The sequence below is a fragment of the Canis lupus genome, chromosome 17 (assembly GCF_011100685.1).
Source record: "Canis lupus familiaris isolate Mischka breed German Shepherd chromosome 17, alternate assembly UU_Cfam_GSD_1.0, whole genome shotgun sequence".
NCBI classification, from domain to species: Eukaryota; Metazoa; Chordata; class Mammalia; order Carnivora; family Canidae; genus Canis; species Canis lupus.
The window spans coordinates 60932440-60955306 of NC_049238.1; the positions used below are offsets into that span (position 1 = coordinate 60932440).

At 42.8% G+C, this 22867-nt stretch overlaps 1 protein-coding gene across 1 annotated transcript in view; it reads left to right on the forward strand.

Annotated features, from left to right (window-relative positions):
- The window catches only part of PIP5K1A (phosphatidylinositol-4-phosphate 5-kinase type 1 alpha), a 38991-nt gene extending 17172 nt beyond the window's left edge, over window positions 1-21819 (forward strand). The window contains exons 2-15 of the mRNA NM_001136563.1: window positions 2979-3010; window positions 4947-5027; window positions 7058-7188; window positions 7615-7732; window positions 7915-8067; window positions 8967-9266; window positions 12394-12599; window positions 13399-13482; window positions 14304-14352; window positions 14557-14641; window positions 15696-15842; window positions 16043-16172; window positions 19853-19901; window positions 20183-21819. Of these exons, the coding sequence (NP_001130035.1) occupies window positions 2979-3010; window positions 4947-5027; window positions 7058-7188; window positions 7615-7732; window positions 7915-8067; window positions 8967-9266; window positions 12394-12599; window positions 13399-13482; window positions 14304-14352; window positions 14557-14641; window positions 15696-15842; window positions 16043-16172; window positions 19853-19901; window positions 20183-20185 (1568 nt within the window). The 3' untranslated portion in view covers window positions 20186-21819. The remainder of the gene's footprint in view (window positions 1-2978; window positions 3011-4946; window positions 5028-7057; window positions 7189-7614; window positions 7733-7914; window positions 8068-8966; window positions 9267-12393; window positions 12600-13398; window positions 13483-14303; window positions 14353-14556; window positions 14642-15695; window positions 15843-16042; window positions 16173-19852; window positions 19902-20182) is intronic.
- Window positions 21820-22867: the final 1048 nt, after the last annotated feature.

Here is a 22867-nt window from a genome sequence, read left to right on the forward strand (position 1 = left end):
CCCCTCCATTGTTTAACTTTGTCTAGTGACTACTTACATACAGAGGAGGTTATTTTCTAGGTAAGACTGTTGTTAGACTAGGACTGGATGTTGGCTCTTCTTGGTTCTGCCAGATCCCTTCCAAACCTTTTCCTCTGGGGTAAAAAAGGAAGGGATAGGCCAGACACTGACCAAAGAGTCCAGAATCAGTATTTGTCTATTCAACTGAAAGCATACTTGGACGCCTGGGTGGCTCAGCGGCCCAGCGGTTGAGCGGCTGCCTTTAACTCAGGGCGTGATCCCGGAGTCCCAGGATGGAGCCCCACACTGGGCTCTCTGCGAGGAGCCTGCTTCTCCCTCTGCCTATGTCTCTGCCTCTCTCTGTGTCTGTCATGAATAAATAAATAAAATCTTAAAAAAAAAAAATACTGATTTTCTCATTGAGAATCACAGATTCTGTACTTGCATGTGTACACTTGCAGGAGGGTGTAGGGGGGGATGGGGCAGCGGCTGAGGGGTTTGGGAAGAGCCAAATAATTTGAGATGGTAACTAAAATTCCATGAAGGTCTGGATAATTGAATATTAAAACCTTGCTGTGAGCCCAACTTTGCTCTTTTTTTTTTTTTAAGATTTTATTTATTCATGAGAGATACACAGAGAGTCAGAGACACAGGGAGAGGGAGAAGCAGGCTCCCTACAGGGACCCTGATTCAATACTCACTCCCCGGACCCCGGCATCATGCCCTGAGCTGAAGGAAGACGTTCAGCCACTGAGCCATCCAGGTGTTCCTGCTCTTACTTTAGAAATCACATAGAAAGAACATATTTGTATAGCATGTTATGGTCCATTTGATGTACCTTATCTAATCTTTACATAAGAGGTTTTTTGTTTTGTTTTTTTTTAATGATGTCGGTTCCTTATATGAGCCCATGTGGGGCTTGAACTGACAACCCTCAAGACCTGAGCTAAGATTATGAGTCAGATGCTCAACTGACTGAGCCATCCAGGTGCCCCTACATAAGCCTTTTACTGTAGCTTCATTTTTATTTAAGCATAGAGAACAATATGCCTGGTCTAACAGAGTTTTGAACCCAGGTCTTCTGATTTTTATTTATGTATTTGAGAGAGAGAGAGATAGCAACAAAGATAGCAAGAGACAGAGCACAAATGGGGAAGAGAGGGAGAAGCAGGCTCCCCGTTAAGTGGGGAGTCCTTCACAGGGCTTGAACCTAGGATCCTGGGATCCTAGGTCCCTGAGTCGAAGGCAGGCACTTAACTGAAGGCAGGCACTTAACCGACTGAACCACCCAGGTGCCCCCGGTCTTCTGATTTTTAAATAGCTCAGCATGTTGACTCTTGACTAAAAGATTGTAAGATATAAAAGGTTAGGCTTTTTTGTTGTTGATGGATACCTTAAATTTTACAGTAAGTCAATAGCTGTTTTAATAATAAATCTGGGTTGTTCTGGCTTCTTGGCTTGGGGTTCCAGTACTAATTTATGTAGTTTTTTACCCAGCTGAAGGTGATCTGATTGAAGATGAAGCATCTATAAAGGGTGTAGATTATTGGGCTTTTCTGGTTTTCCAATTTTCTGGGTCATTTTGTGCAGTAAGTATATCCTTCTAACCGCTAGGTGACATTTCCATTGCCTCCTGTCTTGGGAAGAGGAATGAAAACCATCTGTTCCCCATTTTTTGCCACCTTGACTCACTATGGGCAAGGAAACTTTGCTGCTCTGCTTATTGGTAACAAATATTTGATCTGTGGCCGCTGTACAACTAAGGGCTATTATCACAACTTTCCCTCTGAGCCCATTTATATTCTGAAAGTCTCTTTGTCTTAATCATAGTTAGAGCTTCACCTTATTACCCTTAATCCCATGTGTTGCTGTTGCTGCCTCACCACCAATCCTTAGACGTACACTGGAACTGGGATCTTTCTACTTGGATATTAACATATTGTTGAAGATCCATCCTGGACTCCCTTTTTTAAATTTTCTTTAATATGGCTAATCTTTATTCCCTTTGAATTTGTTAAAATTAGATTGAAGGGATGTATGTATCAGTAGTCTTTGAAGATAAAGGTCAGTATTTTCCAGTATGAAGGGGGATGGATGGTCTGTCTCTCTGAGTGGTCATATGTCTCCAGTGTGATCATGGATGAAGGTTATGGGGATGGCAAACCCTTGAGAATTAATTTAACCTTTCAGAGTAGATTTTCTACTGATAGATTCTTTAGTCATTTTGTAAACATATTCTCAAAATCTTTCCTAAATTTAAATGGATAAAAGTCATAATGCTTATGAGATTGAACCACACACTTATCTTACACATTTCCACTGATTAAATATATTTGGTAAGTAAAACTCACTTTAGTAAATAAGTAAACACCAACAAATTCCTGTTGAGTTTACAACAGAAACCAAGATGAGGTAGGGATGCAGAATCTTCATTATTTCAACATTGCATTTTCTCATCCTTAGCTGTCTTGTCCCCATAGATCAACTCTATACCTTTCTTCTGAAATAATTAATAGAAGAATAAAGCACCATAGGTATGCTCTAAGAGTTCTTACCCTTTTAGGCTGTACAGGAAAAATTATTAATCAAGCTCTAGACTCTCCCAATGAGTCCGAGGTATCACCTATGCCCTTTCTCTTTCAGCCATGGTATCAAATGAGACCCTCTTGACTTTGATGGTTAAATGTATTGAGAACAGATAGATTTCTCAGAAAAAAAATGTGGAAACTTCAGTAAGAATAGGGACTAGAACAAGAATGGAATATGCATAAGGGTACTGTGAGTATGGAGGAAGAAGAGGAAAGGATATTTAAAATCCCTATCCAGAAGGATTTAGTTATCACAGAGCAAGAGGCAGGAGGAGCTCACTGTCAGATTTAGTTGGACTCAAACTCCAATTGTTTCAGTGTGCTTGATAGAAATTGTGGGTGCTAGTGTACATATGCACACTTCTGATCATGTTTTGTTTATTTTAACAGCATCAGGAATCAAGAGATCCGTGGGGTCTGAGGTGAGTTTGATAATGATGCCATGTTTCTAAAACTTTAATTCTGTAATAGAAGGATACCTGTTTATGACATCTTTGTTTTCCCCTTACTTGGATCTTGGAGGCTACATGGGATTCTTATATCTGGTAAACTAGAAATTATACAAGTACTTTTGTTATAGTTTATTATAGATATTAATAATAGCCCATGTTGATTGATCTTTTTTTAAAAAATGTATCAAATGCAGTGTACTGAAGATTTTTTTTTTTTGTACTGAAGATTAAATACCTAAGTGCCCTTTATTCTTATTTAATTCTGTAAATGTTCCTGTGAGCTAAGTACCATTGCTATCCATGTTTTACAGATTAGAAGAATGAGAATTAGAGGTTCTGTAACTTGCCCAAGGTCACAGAATTAATAAGGCTAGGATTAAAGCCCACTCTGGTTTTGCTGTTACTACCTCCTGGTTGCATAGCTTCAGTGAATTTGAAGAACTTCTTTTAACTATACAGATGCTGTTAATTTCCTGAATTTTTCTTTTCTGTCCGGAATGTCTTCCCTTTGCTTAACTTTCTTCCTATGCAGTATTTCCCAAACCTCTTCTTATTTCTTGCCTCTCTCCTGGGTTTTGTGACGGGGCTTCAGAATGCAGCCCCCTCCCCTGGGATTTTAGGTTTTTCTCTTAGAACCTCTTCCAAGATCTTTGGGATTAAATACTGTGGGTTTTCAGACACTAAGGACCTTAGCAAGAAGAGTAGAACTTGAATATCAGGCCCTAAGACAGGACACCCTATTTACACTGGCTTTTTTGCCTCTGGCTAATTAACTTAATGAGACCTGACATCATGAAGAATACCTTTGTGTCTTTTGTACTCCATCTTGATGCGAGAAATAGCCTTCTAAGCTCTGCTCTACTGGTATTACTCCTTCCTTATTTCAGGAACTGTCCTGTGGGTGGAAAACAAAGCTGTATCACGTTCATGGGAATCTCTTCAAGGCACCGAGGGCTTCTGTCTCAGAGGAGTCATTGCCTCAGCATTTTATTTTTTATTTTTAAAATATTTAATTTATTTATTAATGAGAGACAGAGAGAGAGAGAGAGAGACCGACCTAGGCAAAGAAAGGGAGAAGCAGGCTCCCTGCAAGGAGCCTGATGCAGGACTTGATCCCGGACCCTGGGATCCCGCCCTGAGCCCAAGGCAGATGCTCAACCGCTGAGCCACTCAGGTGTCCCTGCCTCGGCTTTTTAGTTTCTGGGCTTACAGTACTTGTATTTGCAAGCAGCTAGATCATTTTTACTGGTGAATTCACTTTGAGCAAGTAATGTTCAGGTCAGGTTGAAGGTTAGAAGGGTAGAAATTTCTGAAAGAAAGCTGTTGAAAAAAGAAGAGGTCTGTGGAACCACTTTAACCTGTCTTGCTTTTGTAAACTGAGGCTTGTTCTTTTTCCTGGAACAGCTGTTTCATAGTTCTCTTGTTTCTGCTTTTCCTTGAGACTTATTTTTTATGTCCTCTTTTTAAGGCTCAAAGATGAAATATGTATCCCTTGGAACTTTCTGTGTTCTTTTAGCCAGTTAATTCATTGGGAAGCAACACTATAGCTGTGAGGGTCTTATGAAGATTTTATTTTATTTTATTTTTTAATTTTTATTTATTTATGATAGTCACAGAGAGAGAAAGAGAGAGAGGCAGAGACATAGGCAGAGGGAGAAGCAGGCTCCATGCACCGGAAGCCCGATGTGGGATTCGATCCCGGGTCTCCAGGATCGCGCCCTGGGCCAAAGGCAGGCGCCAAACCGCTGCGCCACCCAGGGATCCCTTATGAAGATTTTATAAAATGTTCTTAATCTAGAACAAGTAGGTTGAGTGTTTCACCTTGTTTTAATGTACAATCACAGTAGCTGTATGGTGGGTGTGTTACATGGGGATCATGTGCTAATACTGACTCTTCTTTTCCCAGGTGCCTTATGCCTCTGGCATGCCCATCAAGAAAATAGGCCACCGAGGTGTTGATTCCTCAGGAGAGACAACATATAAAAAGGTGTGTCTGGATGGAACCCTTTGATCTGACTCCAGGAAGGGATAAGTCTATCTCCGTTGGTATTATTCTCCACATTCTGTCTCATTTCTTGATATTCTAAGCCTTTATACAAAAGCATTCAAACAATTTGGACTTTAAAGTGAATTTCAGTTCTGGACCACTTTGGGAGGTGCTCAGGCTTCCCAAGGGGCAGTGTTCACTTTTCCATTGAGTATTTATATCTTGTTTGATATGGCGTATGAAGATTTCTTGAAGTCCTAAATTCTGGCACGCATAAATTTTTCATGTTTGTGTCTTCTGCATTTATGGCCTTGTCTAAGTAATAGAGGTGGACTTGTATCTGTCAGGGGCCTAATCCTCTCTGGGAATGGGCTTAAGGCTCTTGTTAATTCAACAGATGTTTATTGAGCTCTGTTTATGTGCTTGAACATTGAGACAAAGGATGAATTTCTAGGCTAATAGAGAGGTGCACACTTAAAAATCTAGATAGATATAGATACATTTTTTTTTTTTTTTTGTAATATCTACTGGGGCACCCTAGCTGCCTCAGTCGGTAGAGCGTGTGACTCTTGATCTCAAGGTCGTGAATTTGAGCCCCACATTGGGCATGGGGCCTACTTAAAATGAAAAAATAAAATAATCTCTGTACTCAACATGGAGCTCAAACTTGTGACCCTGAGATTAAGAGTCATATCCTCTACTAACTGACCCAGCCAGGCACCCCTCTAGTCATCTTTTTAGTGCTTAATGAGGACTGAGTAGAAATACAAGTAATTTAATACTTGGTGAGAGTTAGAGATGAGGGAAATCATTTAGAACAAAACTGTCCAGTAGAACTTTCTACACTGATTGAAATGTGCTATAATATGTGTTATCCAGTAGTGGCCACTAATCATACTTGAATGTGGCTGGTAAGACTGAGAAGGCAAATTTTCTATTTATTTTTATTTTAATTAACTTAAATAGCCATATGTGGCCAGTGGCTAGTGTTGTAGACAGTACAGATCTAGATGGTGTGGTATTTCCCATGGCATTGTAAGAGTGAGGCTCTTGAATTTGTGTTTTGACCACAGTATGATTTTAAATCTAAATATTTCTCTGAGAAATAATTTGAGTCTTTCAGGCTTTCTTCTTCAATTAGGAACTCTTTTTGCCACTCTTGTCGTCCTTGGGACACCAGTCAGGACCTGCTTTAAAGAACTGAAACTTCTGTAGCCAGGTAGTTATCAGAATACCAGTTAATTTTAGTTACATTCTCTATTACATGAATAAAATGTTTGTAGAGCCCCAGATAAGATGGGGGCGGGAATCTGGAGTGAGACTTAAGATTGTTCTCTCAGTATAACATATCTTCCAAATGTTGATATGGATAGAGACTTCCAAATATAGATAGGGTTAGGCAGGAACACCTTGCCTAGCTGAGGCTGACTCAGACAGTCCTGCCTTTGCTACTGTGTATCTTTATACCCTTCTAGTCTTTACCAGGCTTAACTACCATGTAAAGCAAGAGGAAAGAGGAACTGGACTGCCCCGGCTTAGTCTGGAGTACTTAGAAGGGCATTTGCCTTTTTTTTTTTTTTAGATTTTGTTTATTTATTTATGAGAGACAGATTGAGAGAGAGAGAGCGAGAGAGAGGCAGAGACACAGGCAGAGGGAGAAAGCAGGCTCCATGCAGGGAGCCCGAAGTAGGACTCGATCCCCGGACTCCAGGATCACGCCCTGGGCCAAAGGCAGACGCTGAACCACTGAGCCACCCACGGAACCCCCTGGGCATTTGCTTGCTTCTGAGTGCTTGTGGCTCTTCCTTCCTGAGTTTTTATTGTTCTTTTTTTTTTTAATTATTGTGTGTTTCCACACATATTATTTTCCAAGGTTATAAATCCTTTGTTAAAACAAGAACAGCAGCAAAAAACAAGCAAGCGTCCTCTAATTCTGTACTTCCCCCTCCTGCCATGCATGTGTACACCGTTATTGTTCAGATCAGATTTAATATTAGAAAATTTCCTCTCATTTCTCTTCTATTTCTCAGACAACCTCATCTGCCTTGAAAGGTGCCATCCAGTTAGGCATTACTCACACTGTGGGAAGCCTGAGTACCAAACCAGAGCGTGATGTCCTCATGCAAGACTTCTATGTGGTGGAGAGTATCTTCTTCCCCAGGTACAGAGGTTGATGTTCAACAGAATGTCCTGGAAGTGTGGCTTTTTCATATCAACCTCAGGGCAGTTTTAGGGGTTCAGGTCTAATTTAGGCATGTGCCCAATGTCCAGTCCTCAACTTGATCTTAGTCGGGGTGATGTGGGAATAGAGAATTCAGAGAGTAGATACTCTCCTTTGAATGTTTCCATAAGCCTCTGGTCTGAGCCCTAAAAAGCAATTCAGTGCACTAAGTAGGAGGCAATGTGATTCCTTATGCCATGTCTTAATCCCCGTGCTGTGGCTATGTCCCACTAAGTAACTGACTCATTTGCTCCCTCTCATTCTCTCAGGAGGGGGATGTATTGACCTGCCTCTGGTTTACTCTGAGTGGCTGCTCAGGGTGGACAGGGAATGGTAAATTACCACTTTTTCTATTTAACCCCACAGTGAAGGGAGTAACTTGACCCCTGCTCATCACTACAATGACTTTCGGTTCAAGACCTATGCACCTGTTGCCTTCCGTTACTTTCGGGAGTTATTTGGTATCCGGCCTGATGATTACTTGGTAAGCTTCCAGTTCTCAGGACCCTGTTGACTCCAGTATCAGAGGGATCCTCCCAAAGGAAGACCCTCTCTCCACAGTCTTGCTCTAGTTTTCCTTTAGAACAGAATTGCATCTGTGTATTTAATTTCTGATTGGATAGGCCCTGGTATTTCTGAACTTCTTGTCTACTTTTTGGACTCTAGTACTCCCTTTGCAATGAACCACTGATTGAACTCTGCAGCTCTGGGGCTAGTGGTTCCCTCTTCTACGTGTCCAGTGACGATGAATTCATCATCAAAACGGTCCAGCATAAAGAGGCGGAGTTTCTGCAGAAGCTGCTTCCAGGATACTACATGGTGAGGGAAGACGAGCACTGGCTACCTGTGCTGCCTACTCCACTCCTGCATGAGGCTGGGGGGCTATCTTCAGCAGAGCATCACAGTGTCAGCACTTCTGTCTTAGAGACATAGTTAGTTCATTTTGGGACTTTTTGTCCCATTTCTCTTGCCTTTCTGGGGCTAAAAGGGATTTTGTTTGTTTTGTTTATTTACTTATAAAAGATTGTATTTATTTGTGAGAGCACGAGTGGGGGGAATGGCAGAGGGAGAGGGAGAAGCAGACTCCCCACTGAGCAAGGAGCCCATTGTGGGACTCAATCCCAGGACCCTGGGATCATGACCTGAGCCAAAGGCAGACATTTAACCGACTGAGCCACCCTGACACCCCTATCTGTCCTATTTTAAGGGTTATTTAACTTAGACCATCCTACCCGAAGTTGAAATTCAGTGATAATTTTGTTTTCTGTTCTTAGTCCACCTCCTACACTAGGGGAATGAGGTTGGTTACTTCTCCTGATAGTACTCTACTCCATGTTACTCTGACTGCACTCAGAACTTCTGGAGAAGTTAGTTTTGCTTTGCATCACACCTGCAAGAATTTACTATACCAAGGGCTTAGAGTTAAGACTTTTTCAACATGATCTTTGCTTAAATCTCTCTGAAAGAGTATACCTATCATACATTGAGAATCCTGAATGGTACTGTATTGGAGGGTCTGTGGCTCAGCTTGGTGATGATCCATTCACTGAGATAGATGTATTGGGAAATTGTAAACAAATAAGATGTGGGCTTATGGGCAGATAGATTGTACCTGAATCCCATGTAGCAGACAAAGGAAAGTGAGTGGCAACTTTTACCCTTTATTTTCACTGAAAATCAGCTGACTTCCTTTCCAACTTCTTTTTTTATGCCCTCAGAACCTCAACCAGAATCCTCGCACTTTGCTACCTAAGTTCTATGGACTGTATTGTGTGCAGGCAGGTGGTAAGAACATTCGAATTGTGGTGATGAACAATCTCTTACCACGGTCGGTCAAGATGCACATCAAATATGACCTCAAGGGCTCAACCTACAAACGACGGGCTTCCCAAAAAGAGCGAGAGAAGCCTCTCCCTACCTTTAAAGACCTAGACTTCTTACAAGACATTCCAGATGGTCTTTTTTTGGATGCTGACATGTACAATGCTCTGTGTAAGACCCTACAGCGTGACTGTTTGGTGAGTTTGTTGTATTTCCTTTCCTCTCAGATACCAAAAATCTCAGCCACTAAAACAGTTTATTGTTCTTAGGCATCAAATCTGTGGGAGATAGGACTCAGTTCCTTATCTCCATATGTCCCAGACTTCATTTAAAATAACTTTCACAGTAGTTATAGCTGAGCCTTTACATTTTTACATTCTCTCTGTTGATCCTCCTCAACGTAGCTTTATTTTCTTCTGTACCTCTGCTCGGCTTCATAATTCTACAGTCTCCTTATTTTCATACCAGCACTATCATTCCTCAGATCTTTGTCCTGCCTGCCAAATCCAGATTTGTATCTTGGAAGCTGATTGCTGCTGAAGGAAATCACATACCTGTGTCTAGCAGCATCTCTACAGGTTGTTGCTATTCAGCCTCAGGATTGTTCACCAGTCCACTTCCTGTTCCCTCTCAGCACAAGATATCACATGATTGGCACTCTCTCCAAACCATTTTCTAACTCTTATCCCCCAGCCTTGTTTCTCACCAGACTACCTCACTCTTCTATTCTGTACCATCCTTTTGTCCTGCTCCCATCCCCAGTTTATAAACATATCTATGCTTACCATCCTTTTTTTTTTTTAAAAGATTTTATTTATTTGACAGAGAACACAAACAGGGGGAGTGGCAGGCAGAGGGAGAGGAAGAAACAGGCTCCCTACTGAGCAAGGAGCCTGATGTGGGGCTCGATCCCACATGACCTGTGCCAAAGGCAGATGACTAAGCCACCCAGGCACCCCTACCCTTACTCATCTTTAATCTCCTTTTTGCCCAACTTGGTGGCTTGTTTTCCAGGTCAATCCCTTTTGCAGGACTGTTTCTTTAGGGTTTTGTTTCACAACTTCCTTCCTTTCCTTCCCCTGGCTTCAGCCTCTACTAGCTGTTTTCTTTCTACATACAAACTTTTATTTCTTCTATCTTAAAGTTAGGACAATTCTTTTTTCAATGTCTCCATGTAATGATGCTTCTATTTTTTCTTTTTATTTATCTTCTATTCCTGCCTCAATCTACTGTCATGGCTTTTGCTCTCACCCCTTCAGTTGAGCTACTCTCCCTAGTGACTACCTGGGATGCCAAATAGAAAATACTTCTCCGTCCTTCCTTGAATTTTCTGCAGCTTGACAGTTGACTATTTCTGCTTTCTTTTTTTTTTTTTAATTTTTTTATTTATTTATGATAGTCACAGAGAGAGAGAGAGAGAGAGGCAGAGACACAGGCAGAGGGAGAAGCAGGCTCCATGCACCGGGAGCCCGACGTGGGATTCGATCCCGGGTCTCCAGGATCGCGCCCTGGGCCAAAGGCAGGCGCTAAACTGCTGCGCCACCCAGGAATCCCTATTTCTGCTTTCTTAGTGTACCTTCTTTTGTTTTTTGTGACACCTTTCTCTATTGATTTTTTTACATCTCTGATTGTTTCTTTCTCAACTGCTGTTGTAGGATTGTCTTCCTCTACTCACTCCGTAACGTCCATCCTTGTCCTTTGCTTACTCTGCATCTACCTGTAAGGTAATGGCCTATTTTAGTTTGGCTTCTTTGGTTGAAAGGACTGGATGCAGAGCAGAGAGTTGTTTTCAAACTATGCTTAAGAATCATTCCTATGCTTTTTTCCTCCTTTTCTCCACCAGCCTAGCAAACCACCTTTGGTTAAGCTGCATCACCAAAGTGGGCTACTGAAACTATTGGAACTATTGGGAGTATACTTTTTTGCACCCTGTTCTGGGATGGAAAGAGGGTTGAGAACTATAGGATATAATCCAGGTTCCTTAATATGATGCATTGGGCCTGTCATTGTTTTACCCCTAGCAATCTCTGTAATCTGCCACACCTGTCCTTTGCATTTTCTCTTTTAGCAGTGCCAGATTATACCTACCTGAAGGTAATGTGCTGTTTCATGCTTCTAGGCCTTGGACTATTCTTTCTTTTATTTCTTTGGACTTATTTTCTAATTTATTCTTCCTAAACTTAGTTATATATCACTTCCTGATGCTCTGTCCTATCAATCACGTAAGCACTTCTGTTGTTGCACATATTAGACTGTATTGGATTTATTTTTACATTTGTTTCTTTTCTTAAATTATGATATTGTTTGTTTATTTATTTATTTATTTTTAAATATTTTATTTATTTATTCATGAGAGACACAGAGAGAGAGAGAGAGAGGCAGAGACACAGGCAGAAGGAGAAGCAGGCTCCATGCGGGGAGCCCGACATAGGACTCGATCCTGGGTCTCCAGGATCAGGCCCTAGGCTGAAGGCGGCACTAAACTGCTGAGCCACCAGGGCTGCCCTATGATATTGTTTAGAACAGAAACTCTCTTGAGTATTTTTGTATCCCCATAGACAGGCATAATGCCTGCAGATGGTAGGGCTTCAGTAAATACTGAACTAAGTCGAAGCTGGTCATATAAGGTCCTGCAACAGATCTACTCCATCACAAAATGTACTTTTACCAGACCTTCCTTATGAATTCTTTATAGCACAAATATGTATTCCTCATTTCCTTGAGACTCTGATGTTCTTTTCACTAAGCGATACAAAGAAAGAACAAACAGGGTGTTGTGGGCTAGGCAATGACCTAATATATATTTACTCAAATAGAAAAAAGCTGAAGGGATAGAAATAATGAGTGACCAAGGAGGTTAATAAATTCTTCACCAGGGAGTAGGAGGAACATAGGATAAGTCTGTAGTTAATTTTGGAGGTTGCCTGTCAAGAATAATTGAATCTTGGGGCACCTGGCTGTCTCAATTGGTAGAGCATGCAACTCTTGGTCTTGGAGTTGTGAATTTGAGCCCACCATGCTGGGTGTAGAGATTACTTGAAAATAAAATCTTTAGGGGCACCTGGATGGTGCAGTCAGTTGAGTGTCTGACTCTTGGTTTTGGATCAGGTCATGAGGTAGGGTTGTTTGGATGATCTGTGCTCCACGCTGAGCAGGGAGTCTGCCAAAGTTTCCCTCTCCCTCTGTCCCTTCCCCTCCCTGTACACACACCTCTCTCTCAAATCTTAAAAAAAAAAAAAAGTTGAATTAGGAAAGCTGTGAGACCCTGAAAAAAAGTCCTCTTACTTCCCAAGGCTCAGAACATGGCTTTTTTCCTACCTTCAGGTGTTGCAGAGCTTCAAGATAATGGACTATAGCCTCTTGATGTCAATTCATAACATAGATCACGCACAGCGAGAGCCCTTAGGCAATGAAGCACAGTGCTCAGCTGACACTCGCAAACCAGCCCCCCAAAAGGCCCTCTATTCCACAGCTATGGAATCCATCCAGGGCGAGGCAAGGCGAGGCGGCACTATGGAGACTGATGACCAGTAAGTGGGTTCATGGGCGGTGGGAAGGGGAGTGTAGACTCACTGAGGAAAAGATACAGCTTTTGGGTTAAGAGTAGCCCCAATTCAGCAGAGAAGTTAACAGTATTAAGGCTTAGAAAACTGTAGAACAAGCCTTCTTAAGAATGTGAAAGGAAAAGAAGAGGTCTTAAATTGGGGATTTGTAGTCCACCCAGGAAGGAGAGCTTTTCAAAATTAAAACACCAAAAAAAAAAAAAAAAAAAAAATTAAAACACCAAAAAAAAAATATATACTCAGAGTCTTAGACACATGTCTGCATATTATAACTTCCTCATAAGTAATTTACTATAGGCAACTTTATGGAAGGCATCTTTCTTACCATCATGGATCTATCAAGGAAGTGTATTTATTGGAGCATCATAAATGTCTTGTAGATGGTTTCATTTTTAAGGTATACTTTACTGTGACTCTCAAGAAGAGTGTCCTAGTGGGCGTGAATTAAAATATGAAAGTACTGAGGAAGTTCAGGTTACTTGAGGGTGTCATGTGTTGCTGAGTAGGGGTAACTTTAGAGTCTCTTTGGTGGAATTGGGGCTGGAGAGGCAGGCATGTGAGACTTGGAGAGAAAGAGGTTATAATACATACTGCAGAGTCGCTCTTGGGGTTAGAGGAAGATTTTAACTCTTCCCCAGTTCATGGAAGCTGGGACAGTTATATTGATGTCTCAGTTGCCTGTCCTGATCTGATTCGAGGTTAAGAGAAGCCCCAATATGCTAGGGTGGAGATTTTCTTACTGTTTTCTTCTTGTCTTCCGGAACAGTATGGGTGGCATCCCTGCCCGTAATAGTAAAGGGGAAAGGCTGCTGCTTTATATTGGGATCATTGACATTCTCCAGTCTTACAGGTGAGGAACATATGGATCCCAAATGAGGGGGCAGAATGGTTGCGGATGACCACTCATTTCTTTTCTGGATGGGTTTATCACTAAATTCTCCCTGAAACAGGAACAGTGAATTGCAGTCTAGCTGCTTACCTCAGTTAGGTTTCAAATGGTGGTTTATTTCCTTGATTTTGCCTGTCTCCCTGGCTTCGTTACCCTGCCATCTTCCCAAACATAACATACACCTCTGTGCAGAGCTGAGTCAGTTCTCAGAAGCACCTGGGTAGAATACACCATCTGTCTGGCTCTTTGTGAAAAACCTGTGAGGTGAGTCATACTCCACATTGGGATATAGCTGGAAACATGTTCCTCTTTTCCTTGGAGGAAAAACAAGAGGACCACTGTGTTCTGTGCCAAGTATTAACCTATGGAACTGAAGCAGTGAAGTGGTAGTGAGGGAGATGCTGGTAATGCTGGATCCCAGTTTTACCCCTGTAAGATTTCAGCTACTAACGAGGACTGGGCAATACTCGGTTTACTGGTTCAGGGTATTGTCATCTCCCCTTCCAGGTGTGCCCATCTGTCCCTTCATTTCTCCTTTTTTGCAGTCAGTGTTCTTGTCCCTGACTTGCCAGGGACATGTTAACTACACTTTTTCCTCAGGGGAGGTAATTGACTTTCCTAGAAACAGCTTTGATCTCTGTGCTGAATGAGTATTATTGTGTCTGTTCCTTGGAAAGCCAGTGTGAGAGAGGGAATTCTTTTCCAGCTTCTTTAGCTCCGTAAGAGATAACTGTGTCATTTAAAAACTATGTGACTCTGGTGATACACATTTTTCTTGGCAGGTTTGTTAAGAAGTTGGAGCACTCTTGGAAAGCCCTGGTACATGATGGAGTGAGTATCAATAAGTTTGCTAGAGGCTGTCCTCCTGCCTCCTTCAGTTCTGATTTGCTCCCTCAATTTCTTTCATTCTTCATTTGTGGGTTCTACCCTTTGGTTAGGGTCTCAGCCTGGGAGAAAATGGCCCTTGGACTAAACAGTGATTCTCTTGCTGGGCCTCTCCCTCTTTAACCATGCAGCCCTCTCTCTGCTCTGCAGGACACCGTCTCGGTGCACCGCCCAGGCTTCTATGCTGAACGGTTCCAGCGCTTCATGTGCAACACAGTGTTCAAGAAGATACCCTGTAAGTGGTTACTACCAGATGACCCCCCAGGGATTCCCTTGCTCCGGGAGATGGGTGGGCAAGACACCTCTGCCAGGGAACTGCCAAAGCCCTTTCTGCTCCACCTATGTCCCGTGAGAGCTGCTACCTGTCTTTATGTCACTTTGTCCGTCCCCATGGTTTCCGAGTTGCTGCTTTTCCCCTGGCTCTCCCTTCATGCATCATTGAGGTGAGGGCCATTTCTGGAAACACGTTCTGGGGAGGGAGAATGTGTCGTCATGGGAGTAGGATCCATGCCATAGGCCAAGATAGAGCCAGCCTTCTAGACAGAGACAGGCAAGGATATTACCGGTGTTCTGTTTTCTCTTATCCTTAGTGCCAAGGAATTCTCAGACTAGGATCAGAGGCTTGGAGAAGCATTTACTGATTTATGCTTAGCAGTGATTCTTACTCTCTTCCCTCAACTTTCTTGGTTGGAATGTGCCAGTATTCTTCTTTCCAAACCTTCCAATGCTGCTGCTGCTGGCAGACTTCCAACTCCTTCTTCCCATCTCTTCATCATAGGGCCTCAGTCGTCCCTCAGTGTGGCAGAGAGAACTTAGGTATGCCAGACAGTCTTAAGAAACATGGAGAATCCTTTCAAAGTCTTTGCAGAGTGACATATAAGCAAGTGTAAAGTATCATGGTGCCGAGTGCTAAGTGCTACAAGGATGCAGAGTGAGAGGGTCCTCTTCGTCAGCTTGGACTGGAGGCTGCTATTAAAGAACCAGGGAGTGACGGAATGGAGGACATCTCCTCGGGTGGAAGTGAAGCCAAGGAAGTTGCATGTAGTAGGGGAAAGATATGTATGTGTCTCCTTTCCTCTAGGTTCTCTGCTTTCCAAAGTGAAGTGAACCAAGGTGTACACCCTCTCCTCTGAAGAGTAGTTCATAGAGCCTGTCTTTGTTGACACTAGTCCTTCCCGCTTTGCAGAGCACCTTTGGGTTTGTGTTGGGGATGCTAGTGACTTGTGGCTATGTCTTGGTGATGGTTTCTCAGGTGGGTGCTAAGTAGGCTCTCTCTTTCCCTTTTGAAGTGAAGCCCTCTCCTTCCAAAAAGTTTCGGTCTGGCTCATCTTTCTCTCGGCGAGCAGGCCCCAGCGGCAACTCCTGCATTACTTACCAGACATCGGTCTCTGGGGAGCACAAGGCACAAGTGACAACCAAGGCGGAAGTGGAGCCAGGTCAGCGCCAGGGCTGGGGTTCCCATGTGATTGGGCGCTCCCTCCCTTCCTTCTGAACCCTATCTTATCTGCCTAGGACCTCTACTCCCCATTCCTGTCCAGGAAAAGCCAAGTTGCTACATTTTTTCCCTCTGTATTTCCCCCACCCCATTTTGTCTTCTTTTTTATTGATTGATTTTCTTCCCTTTTCTTTTTTCCAGGCGTCCACTTCGGTCGTCCTGATGTTTTACCTCAGACTCCACCTTTGGAGAAAATCAGTGAGGTTTCGACTATTCCTGACCCCTATTTCTCACCTGTAGTTGGAGAGACTTTGCCAATGCAAACTACAAGGTTGGTTCCTTGGCCTCTTTATATAATCCTTTCATCTCTCTCTTCAGGTCCTTGGGAACCTCCATAATTTTGTTTTTTCAAGAGATCATTGTTTATCTTTTGCTCTTCACTAGATTTTTGCAGGTTTACTTTCCTTTAGTTCATCTTTAGTGATTTGGAGAAGTGTGTCAACATCTCTGCATCTTTAGGGGAGTGTGCAGACTATTCTGATAGTCAAAATTCCTCCCAGCTAACCCTTTATCTCCTGGTGAGTTAGGTGAGAATTCTCAGCTTACTTTGTAAGCCTGGAAAAATTCCTGGGCAGTGAAGAAAATGAATAGTCAATCTTATAAAAGGATCCGGTAAAAGATTATGATTTAATGTTACATGGTGTGTTGATTATTCCATCATAATAAATTAACCCAAAACTTAGTGTCTTAAAATAACAAACATGTATCATGGTTTCTGTGGGTTAGGAATGTGGGTACAGCTTAGCTGGGTTTTCTGGGTCAAGGTCTTTCATGAGGTGTTGGCCAGGGCTCCCATCTTGTCTGGAGGTTCAACTGAGAGGCTTCATTTCTAAGCTCATTTATATGCTTATTGGCAAGATTCAGTTCCTTGTGGGTTGGTAGACAGAGGGCCTTAGTTCCTTGCTGGCTATTGGCTGGGAGCCTCCCTTGGTTCTTTGCCACATGAGCCTCTCCTTAGGGCAACTGAAAACATAGCAGCTCGCTACCCTCAGGGCGAACAAGCATGCACCTATGTAGAAGCCATAGTCTTTTTGTGACCTAATCTCAGGATTGGCATTCTGTCACCTGTACTTCATTTTAGTCACTAAATGTAGCCCACACTCAAAAGGAATAGATTACAGAACAGTGTGAATACCAGGAAGCAGAGCTCATTTGGAAGCCACCTAAAAAATCAACCTATCACAGTCTTGTCTTCTGGCCCCCAATGATTCATATCCCTCCATGTGTGAAATGCATTCATTTGCTCCCATGGTCTTCAAAAGTCTCGTCCCATTACAGCAGCAGCTTAAATTCCAGAATTTTGTCATCTGAATTAGGTCTTGGTTTGGATGAACTTCCCCAGGTGGTGTTCCTTAAGTATAGCTGCTCTCAGTATTTGGACTTGTGAAACTAAAAAGACAGCTGTTTTCTCCCTACACACCCAGCAGACAGTGATGAGGCAGTAAGTAGGTAACCACTGAACACATTCCTGTTCAAAAAAAGGAGTGAGCAAGGCACAGAGTAGTCACTTTGCATAGCTAGTCCAAAATCCAGCAATTGTTAGAGTTTCTTTGATCAGGGGACATACAGGGAAAAGGCATGGGAGTAATTCTCCGTGACTCTTGGCTCCACCCTTTGAACTCTTGGTTTTGCTTCCTGGATCTTCCTTTTTTATGAAAGCTAGAATGTGTTTGCAGCTGAGTAGTTTTCTCAGTCTGCTTCCTGCCAGTACAATTTTGGGGTCCAGTGGTTTCTTCATTTTGCACCGTGTCTGTCCCTTTCAGTTCAAGCTGATAATGTTTCTGCTTTTAGAGTGCCCTCAAAGATTTTGTGGGCCTCCTGTGAGTCTCACTGGGATTCAGTCCTCTAGACAAAAGTCACACCCACAGATACCTCTTTCATAAGCCCTGTGCTTATGAGAGATCCTGTTGGGAAGTTGAGAGGATCTAGGAGACATTAATCTTTTTGAATGGCCTTTTCTTGAATATTATTCTAAGGAACCAACTTTGATTTTTCCAGTCTTAAAAAAATGTTTTATAGTCATACCCTTGGCTTTTTCTTTAGACCACATTTTCCTGGCAGTACCCAGGTTTTATCCTTACTCACAAGTTGTTTCTTAATGTAAGCATTGTTTACTATCTAGAGGGGCTCAGAATGTTCAAAACCATCAAGTCCTGGCAAGTCTTCCTTTTATTAAATTCACTGAATTTTCTTCCTCTGTCATATTTTACTGTAAGCATTAAGAAGGAACCAGGTGGCACCTTTAGCATTCTGGTTAGAATTCTCCCTAGCTCGATCACTCAATGCATTAGACCCATATTCTCCTTTTCACATAACCGTGCATGACATTGTTGCAGAACTTTGTCCCACTATAGCACAGGGAATCCCCTTTCCTTCAGTCTCCAATAAGATTTTTCTTTTCTGTGAACCCACACTGGCAATGCCTTCATTCAAGTCTAAAATTCTATAGTGTATTCATGGCACTTTTAAACCTTTTTTTAAAATATTTTATTTATTTATTTATTCATAGAGACAGAGAGAGAGAGGCAGAGAGACACAGGCAGAGGGAGAAGCAGGCATCATACAGAGAGCCTGATGTGAGACTTGATCCAGGGTCTCCAGGATCACTCCCTGGGCTGCAGGCGGCGCTAAACCGCTGCGCCACCGGGGCTGCCCTTAAACCTTTTTTTTTTTTTTTTTTTAAGATTTATTTATTCATGAGAGACACAGAGAATCAAAGACATAGGTAGAGGGAGGAGCAGGCTCCCCACAGAGAGCCCGATGTGGGACTCCATCCTGGGATCTAGGATCATGCCCTGAGCCAAAAGCAGACTGCTCAACCACTGAGCCACCCAGGCATCCCACTTTTAAACTTTCACTAAAACTTTCCTTAAAGCCCACTTCCCCTCTTCCAAAGCCACTTCCACTTTTCAGATTTTTAGTTCAGCAGCACTTTACTTCCAGGTACAAAAATGTATATTATTTATTATTGTGTAAATTACCCCCACCCCCAACTTGGCAGCTAAAAACTACAGACATTTATTATCTCAGATTTTACGTGGCTTAAATATCTAGGTGTGACTTAGCTGGGTGTCACTGGCTTGGGTCTCTCAGGAGGTTACAGTGAAGCTGTACATCAGGGAAGTAGTCTCATCTGGAGGCTCATCCTGGGGGAGGATCAACTTCCAAGCTCACTTATGTGGTGGTTGGCAAGATTCAGTTCCTTACAGGCTGTTGGCCAGTGGTACTTCCTCAGTTCCTTATCACACGCTCTCCATGTGGCAGCTGGCTTCCATCAAAGCAGAGTGTGAGAGAGCGCGAGCCCAAGAGGAAGCTAGGTGTAGGGTCTTTTTGTGACCTAATCTCAGAATTGACTTTCCATCACCTGTGCTGCATTCTGTCCTCTGGAAGAAGAGTCCCTAAATCCAGCTCACACTCAAGAGGAGAGAATTACACAGTGGCACAAACATCAGGCAACAGTGATCACTAAGTGCCTACCACACCTGAGAATTAAGAGCAGAAGGAAGGAGGATATTAGGAAATATCTTGTAGTACTTAAGAAGCTAAATAGTTGGGATCCCTGGGTGGCGCAGCGGTTTGGCGCCTGCCTTTGGCCCAGGGCGCGATCCTGGAGACCTGGGATCGAATCCCACATCAGGCTCCTGGTGCATGGAGCCTGCTTCTCCCTCTGCCTATGTCTCTGCCTCTCTCTCTCTCTCTCCGTGACTATCATAAATAAATAAAAAAAAAATTAAAAAAAAAAATCTTTAAAAAAAAAAAAAAAGAAGCTAAATAGTTAATTAAAACAACATGCTACTGAATCAGGTAGTTTTTTCATCTCTTCTGTCTAAATCCTAAGTTGACCCTGAAGTGGAATATGAAGAAGTACGAGATTTGACTTGAGAAGATTGTTTTTTCTCTTTTTTTATCTTCTGATTCTTCTCTCTGCCTCCATTTTTTTTCTCCTGTTAGCTCAACCCTCTTGGAAAAGCCTGAAGTTGCAGAGTCCGAGTTCACCCATGTGAGTGTCTGGGATGGTGGGAGGGCAGTGAATGCTTTCTTTGAAGGGTATAAAGAGGATCACTGATGGAATGAAACAGGGAATTAATTGGCAGGGTTAGAGGGACTGAGTACCCCGTCAAGCTTGCCTTTTTAAATTTTGTGGGGACCTTATACTTGGAATCTGGGGATTAAATAGAAGAAAACTTCTTAACTCTGCCAGTCAGGCTGAAATTAACTTGAATTCCATTCCTGCCTCATTTCATAGTCCACATCTTAACCTTACACCCTTTCCCTTTTCAGTGAGCAAAAAAACTCAGAAGATCTGGAACCAGATTCTACCAGTTTGGTGATCCCAAAAAGCCAGCAATGCTGAGTTTTCTTCTTCGTGGTCATCACAAAAGGAGTGTAATGGAGGCTAGGGGAGCTCTCTGTCTCCTTTCTGAAGAAGAACCTCTTCTTCCCTCTCCTTATGAATGGGCATTAGTGCCTCAAGACAGTTGAGGACAGCAGCATCCTCTCCACTTCTAGTTGGGTGACACGAGTTTTCATCTGGCTTCCACAGTTGAATTGTTTTCAAACTCCCATTCTTCTTGCTGGAAGTGGAGTTGTTGGACCTGGTGATTTTCTTCCTCTTCATCTACCTTTCACCAGGAGCTGGACTCTTTAATTTCCTCAGGACTGATTGGCTGGCACATTATCTCCACCTTTGTGCTTTCTCTGGAAGAAGACCCTTGTATTCTTTGTAAAGGTTTTGGGGAGTAAGGATGTTAAACCAACTCCCACCTTCCTTTTTTTTCCTTAAAAAAGGAAAAAGCTAGCACACAGCACACAATTTGAAGCCAGGCATTTTTAGATCAAAACTGCAGAAATGTCGGGAGAGATGCCTATTTGAGGGGTTCCCTCAGAAGAGCCCCTTGGTGTTTGAAAAATGGAAGTATGGAACTGCTTTGCCAGGAGTAGCTCCTCTAACTTCTCTCTTGATGAATTTCTTAAGGCTGAAGGAATGGAGAGAGTGGGACATGGGGTATTCCTTACCCCTTTTGTTGAACCAGTAGGGCAGTCATGGGCCCGGAAGATCAGAGCCCTTGCTAGGTGGGACCCTACTTACTGCCAGGCCATCACAATTATTACTGTTTTGCAATTTCAAATGTATTCTGCTTGTTTTTCTAAATATGAAGACTTAATCAAATGAATTTGAATCCTTCTCAAAAGGAGGTTTCTTCTTGCTCTTCCCTATGTTTTCCAACAGTGTTCTGCTGTTCGAGGAGTTGAGGTGGAGAGGAGGCACCTGTGTCCGTTTAACAGTCAGTCTGTATCTATGAGGCTAGAGAATATTCACTTAGACTCATGGGGACCCAGCAGACTCTTGCCTAGGTGAGATCATTGCTGTGCCACATGTCTTGTCCCTTCTCATGCAGAGAACTCAGAAATGGGAGCTATGTAATCCGTCTGTTCCCCATCTCCAAGAGTTGCAGTCCCCCCTCTGGTCCTCTACCTCCTGTCAGGGGAAGAAGGGAGTCTGGCATCTCAGGCAGATTGTTGAATACTATCCCGTCTCCATCCCACCCAGCCTTGATAGTAGGTTAGCCCATCCCCCAAGTAACTGTCTATATTAGACACCCCCAGCCAGTTTCTGGCTGCCTGTCTTTGCTGCCATGTTCTTTTTTACAAGAAGGAAAGAAACAATTCTTGCTATTTTTTTTTCATAATTTACTATTTATGATGTATTTAAGTGTTTTATTCAGGACAGAGTTCTGTAGGGGGTGGGAGGTAATATTTGAGGGAGGCTGGGTCTTAGGGAAGAGAATGGGAAATCAACATTTTTATGAAGTGTCACTATTTGCCTCTACTTTGTATTCTTCAGAAATGGCAAATGTAATATAAAAATGATAAATAATCTGGTTTTAATGTATTAAACTTTCATCAGTTATTTAGAACTCTTGTTTCTTCCTGATTCTTTTTATACCATCTGCTCCACCCTCCAGCCCCAGCTCGGGCTCAGTGTTGTTTTGTGTTGCCCTGAGCAGATGCTGCATCCTTGTCAGTTGCCTGCAGGCTGGTGCAGGCTGGTGCTGGCTTCATTCCCTACCTTCCAGCCACCCCTCCGCTTGCACAACTTCAACCTGACAAGGAAAAGCTGTGAATGAATATGAAGGGAATTACTGCAGGTCTGTTGCCTACCAAGTGGCAACCTACTTTAACTGATGGGTCTGGGAATCCAAAGGTCAAAATCTTGCTCAAGTTTAGGAGGAAAGGGGGATCCCTGGGTGGCTCAGTGGTTTGGTGCCTGCCTTTGGCCCCGGGCGCAGTCCTGGAGTCCCGGGATCGAGTCCCGTGTCGGGCTCCTGGCATGGGGCCTGCTTCTCCCTCTGCCTTTGTCTCTGCCTCTCTCTCTTTCGGTGTCTATCATGAATAAATAAATAAAATCTTAAAAAAAAAAGTTTAGGAGGAAAGGAAAATGACAAAGCAAGCTTGAGATGAGTTGGCCTTTGGATTCCTTTTCTTTCCTTTCCCCGACCCGGGGTTAAGGTGTCACTTGGAAGACCACAGATACTGCTTCCCTCAGTTCTGTTTTCCTCTTCTGTGAGGTTGAGCTTTGTTATTAGTTAGGCTTTTTTTTTTTTTAAGATTTTATTTATTCATGAGAGACAGAGAGGCAGAGACATAGAGGGAGAAGCAGGCTCCATGCAGGAAGCCCAATGTGGGACTCGATCCTGGGACTCCGGGATCACGCCCTGAGCCAAAGGCAGATGCTCAACCACTGAGCCACCCAGGTACCCCCAGTTTCAATTTTTAAGTTTGAATAACCATTTTTATATTTATTTTTTTTTGAATAACCATTTTTAAAAGAGATTTTATTTATTTATGAGAGATACAGAGAAAGGCAGAGACAGGCAGAGGGAGGAGAAGTAGGCTCCCTGTAGACAGCCTGATGCGGGACTCAATCCCGTGAGCCAAAGGCAGATGCTCAACCACTGAGCCACC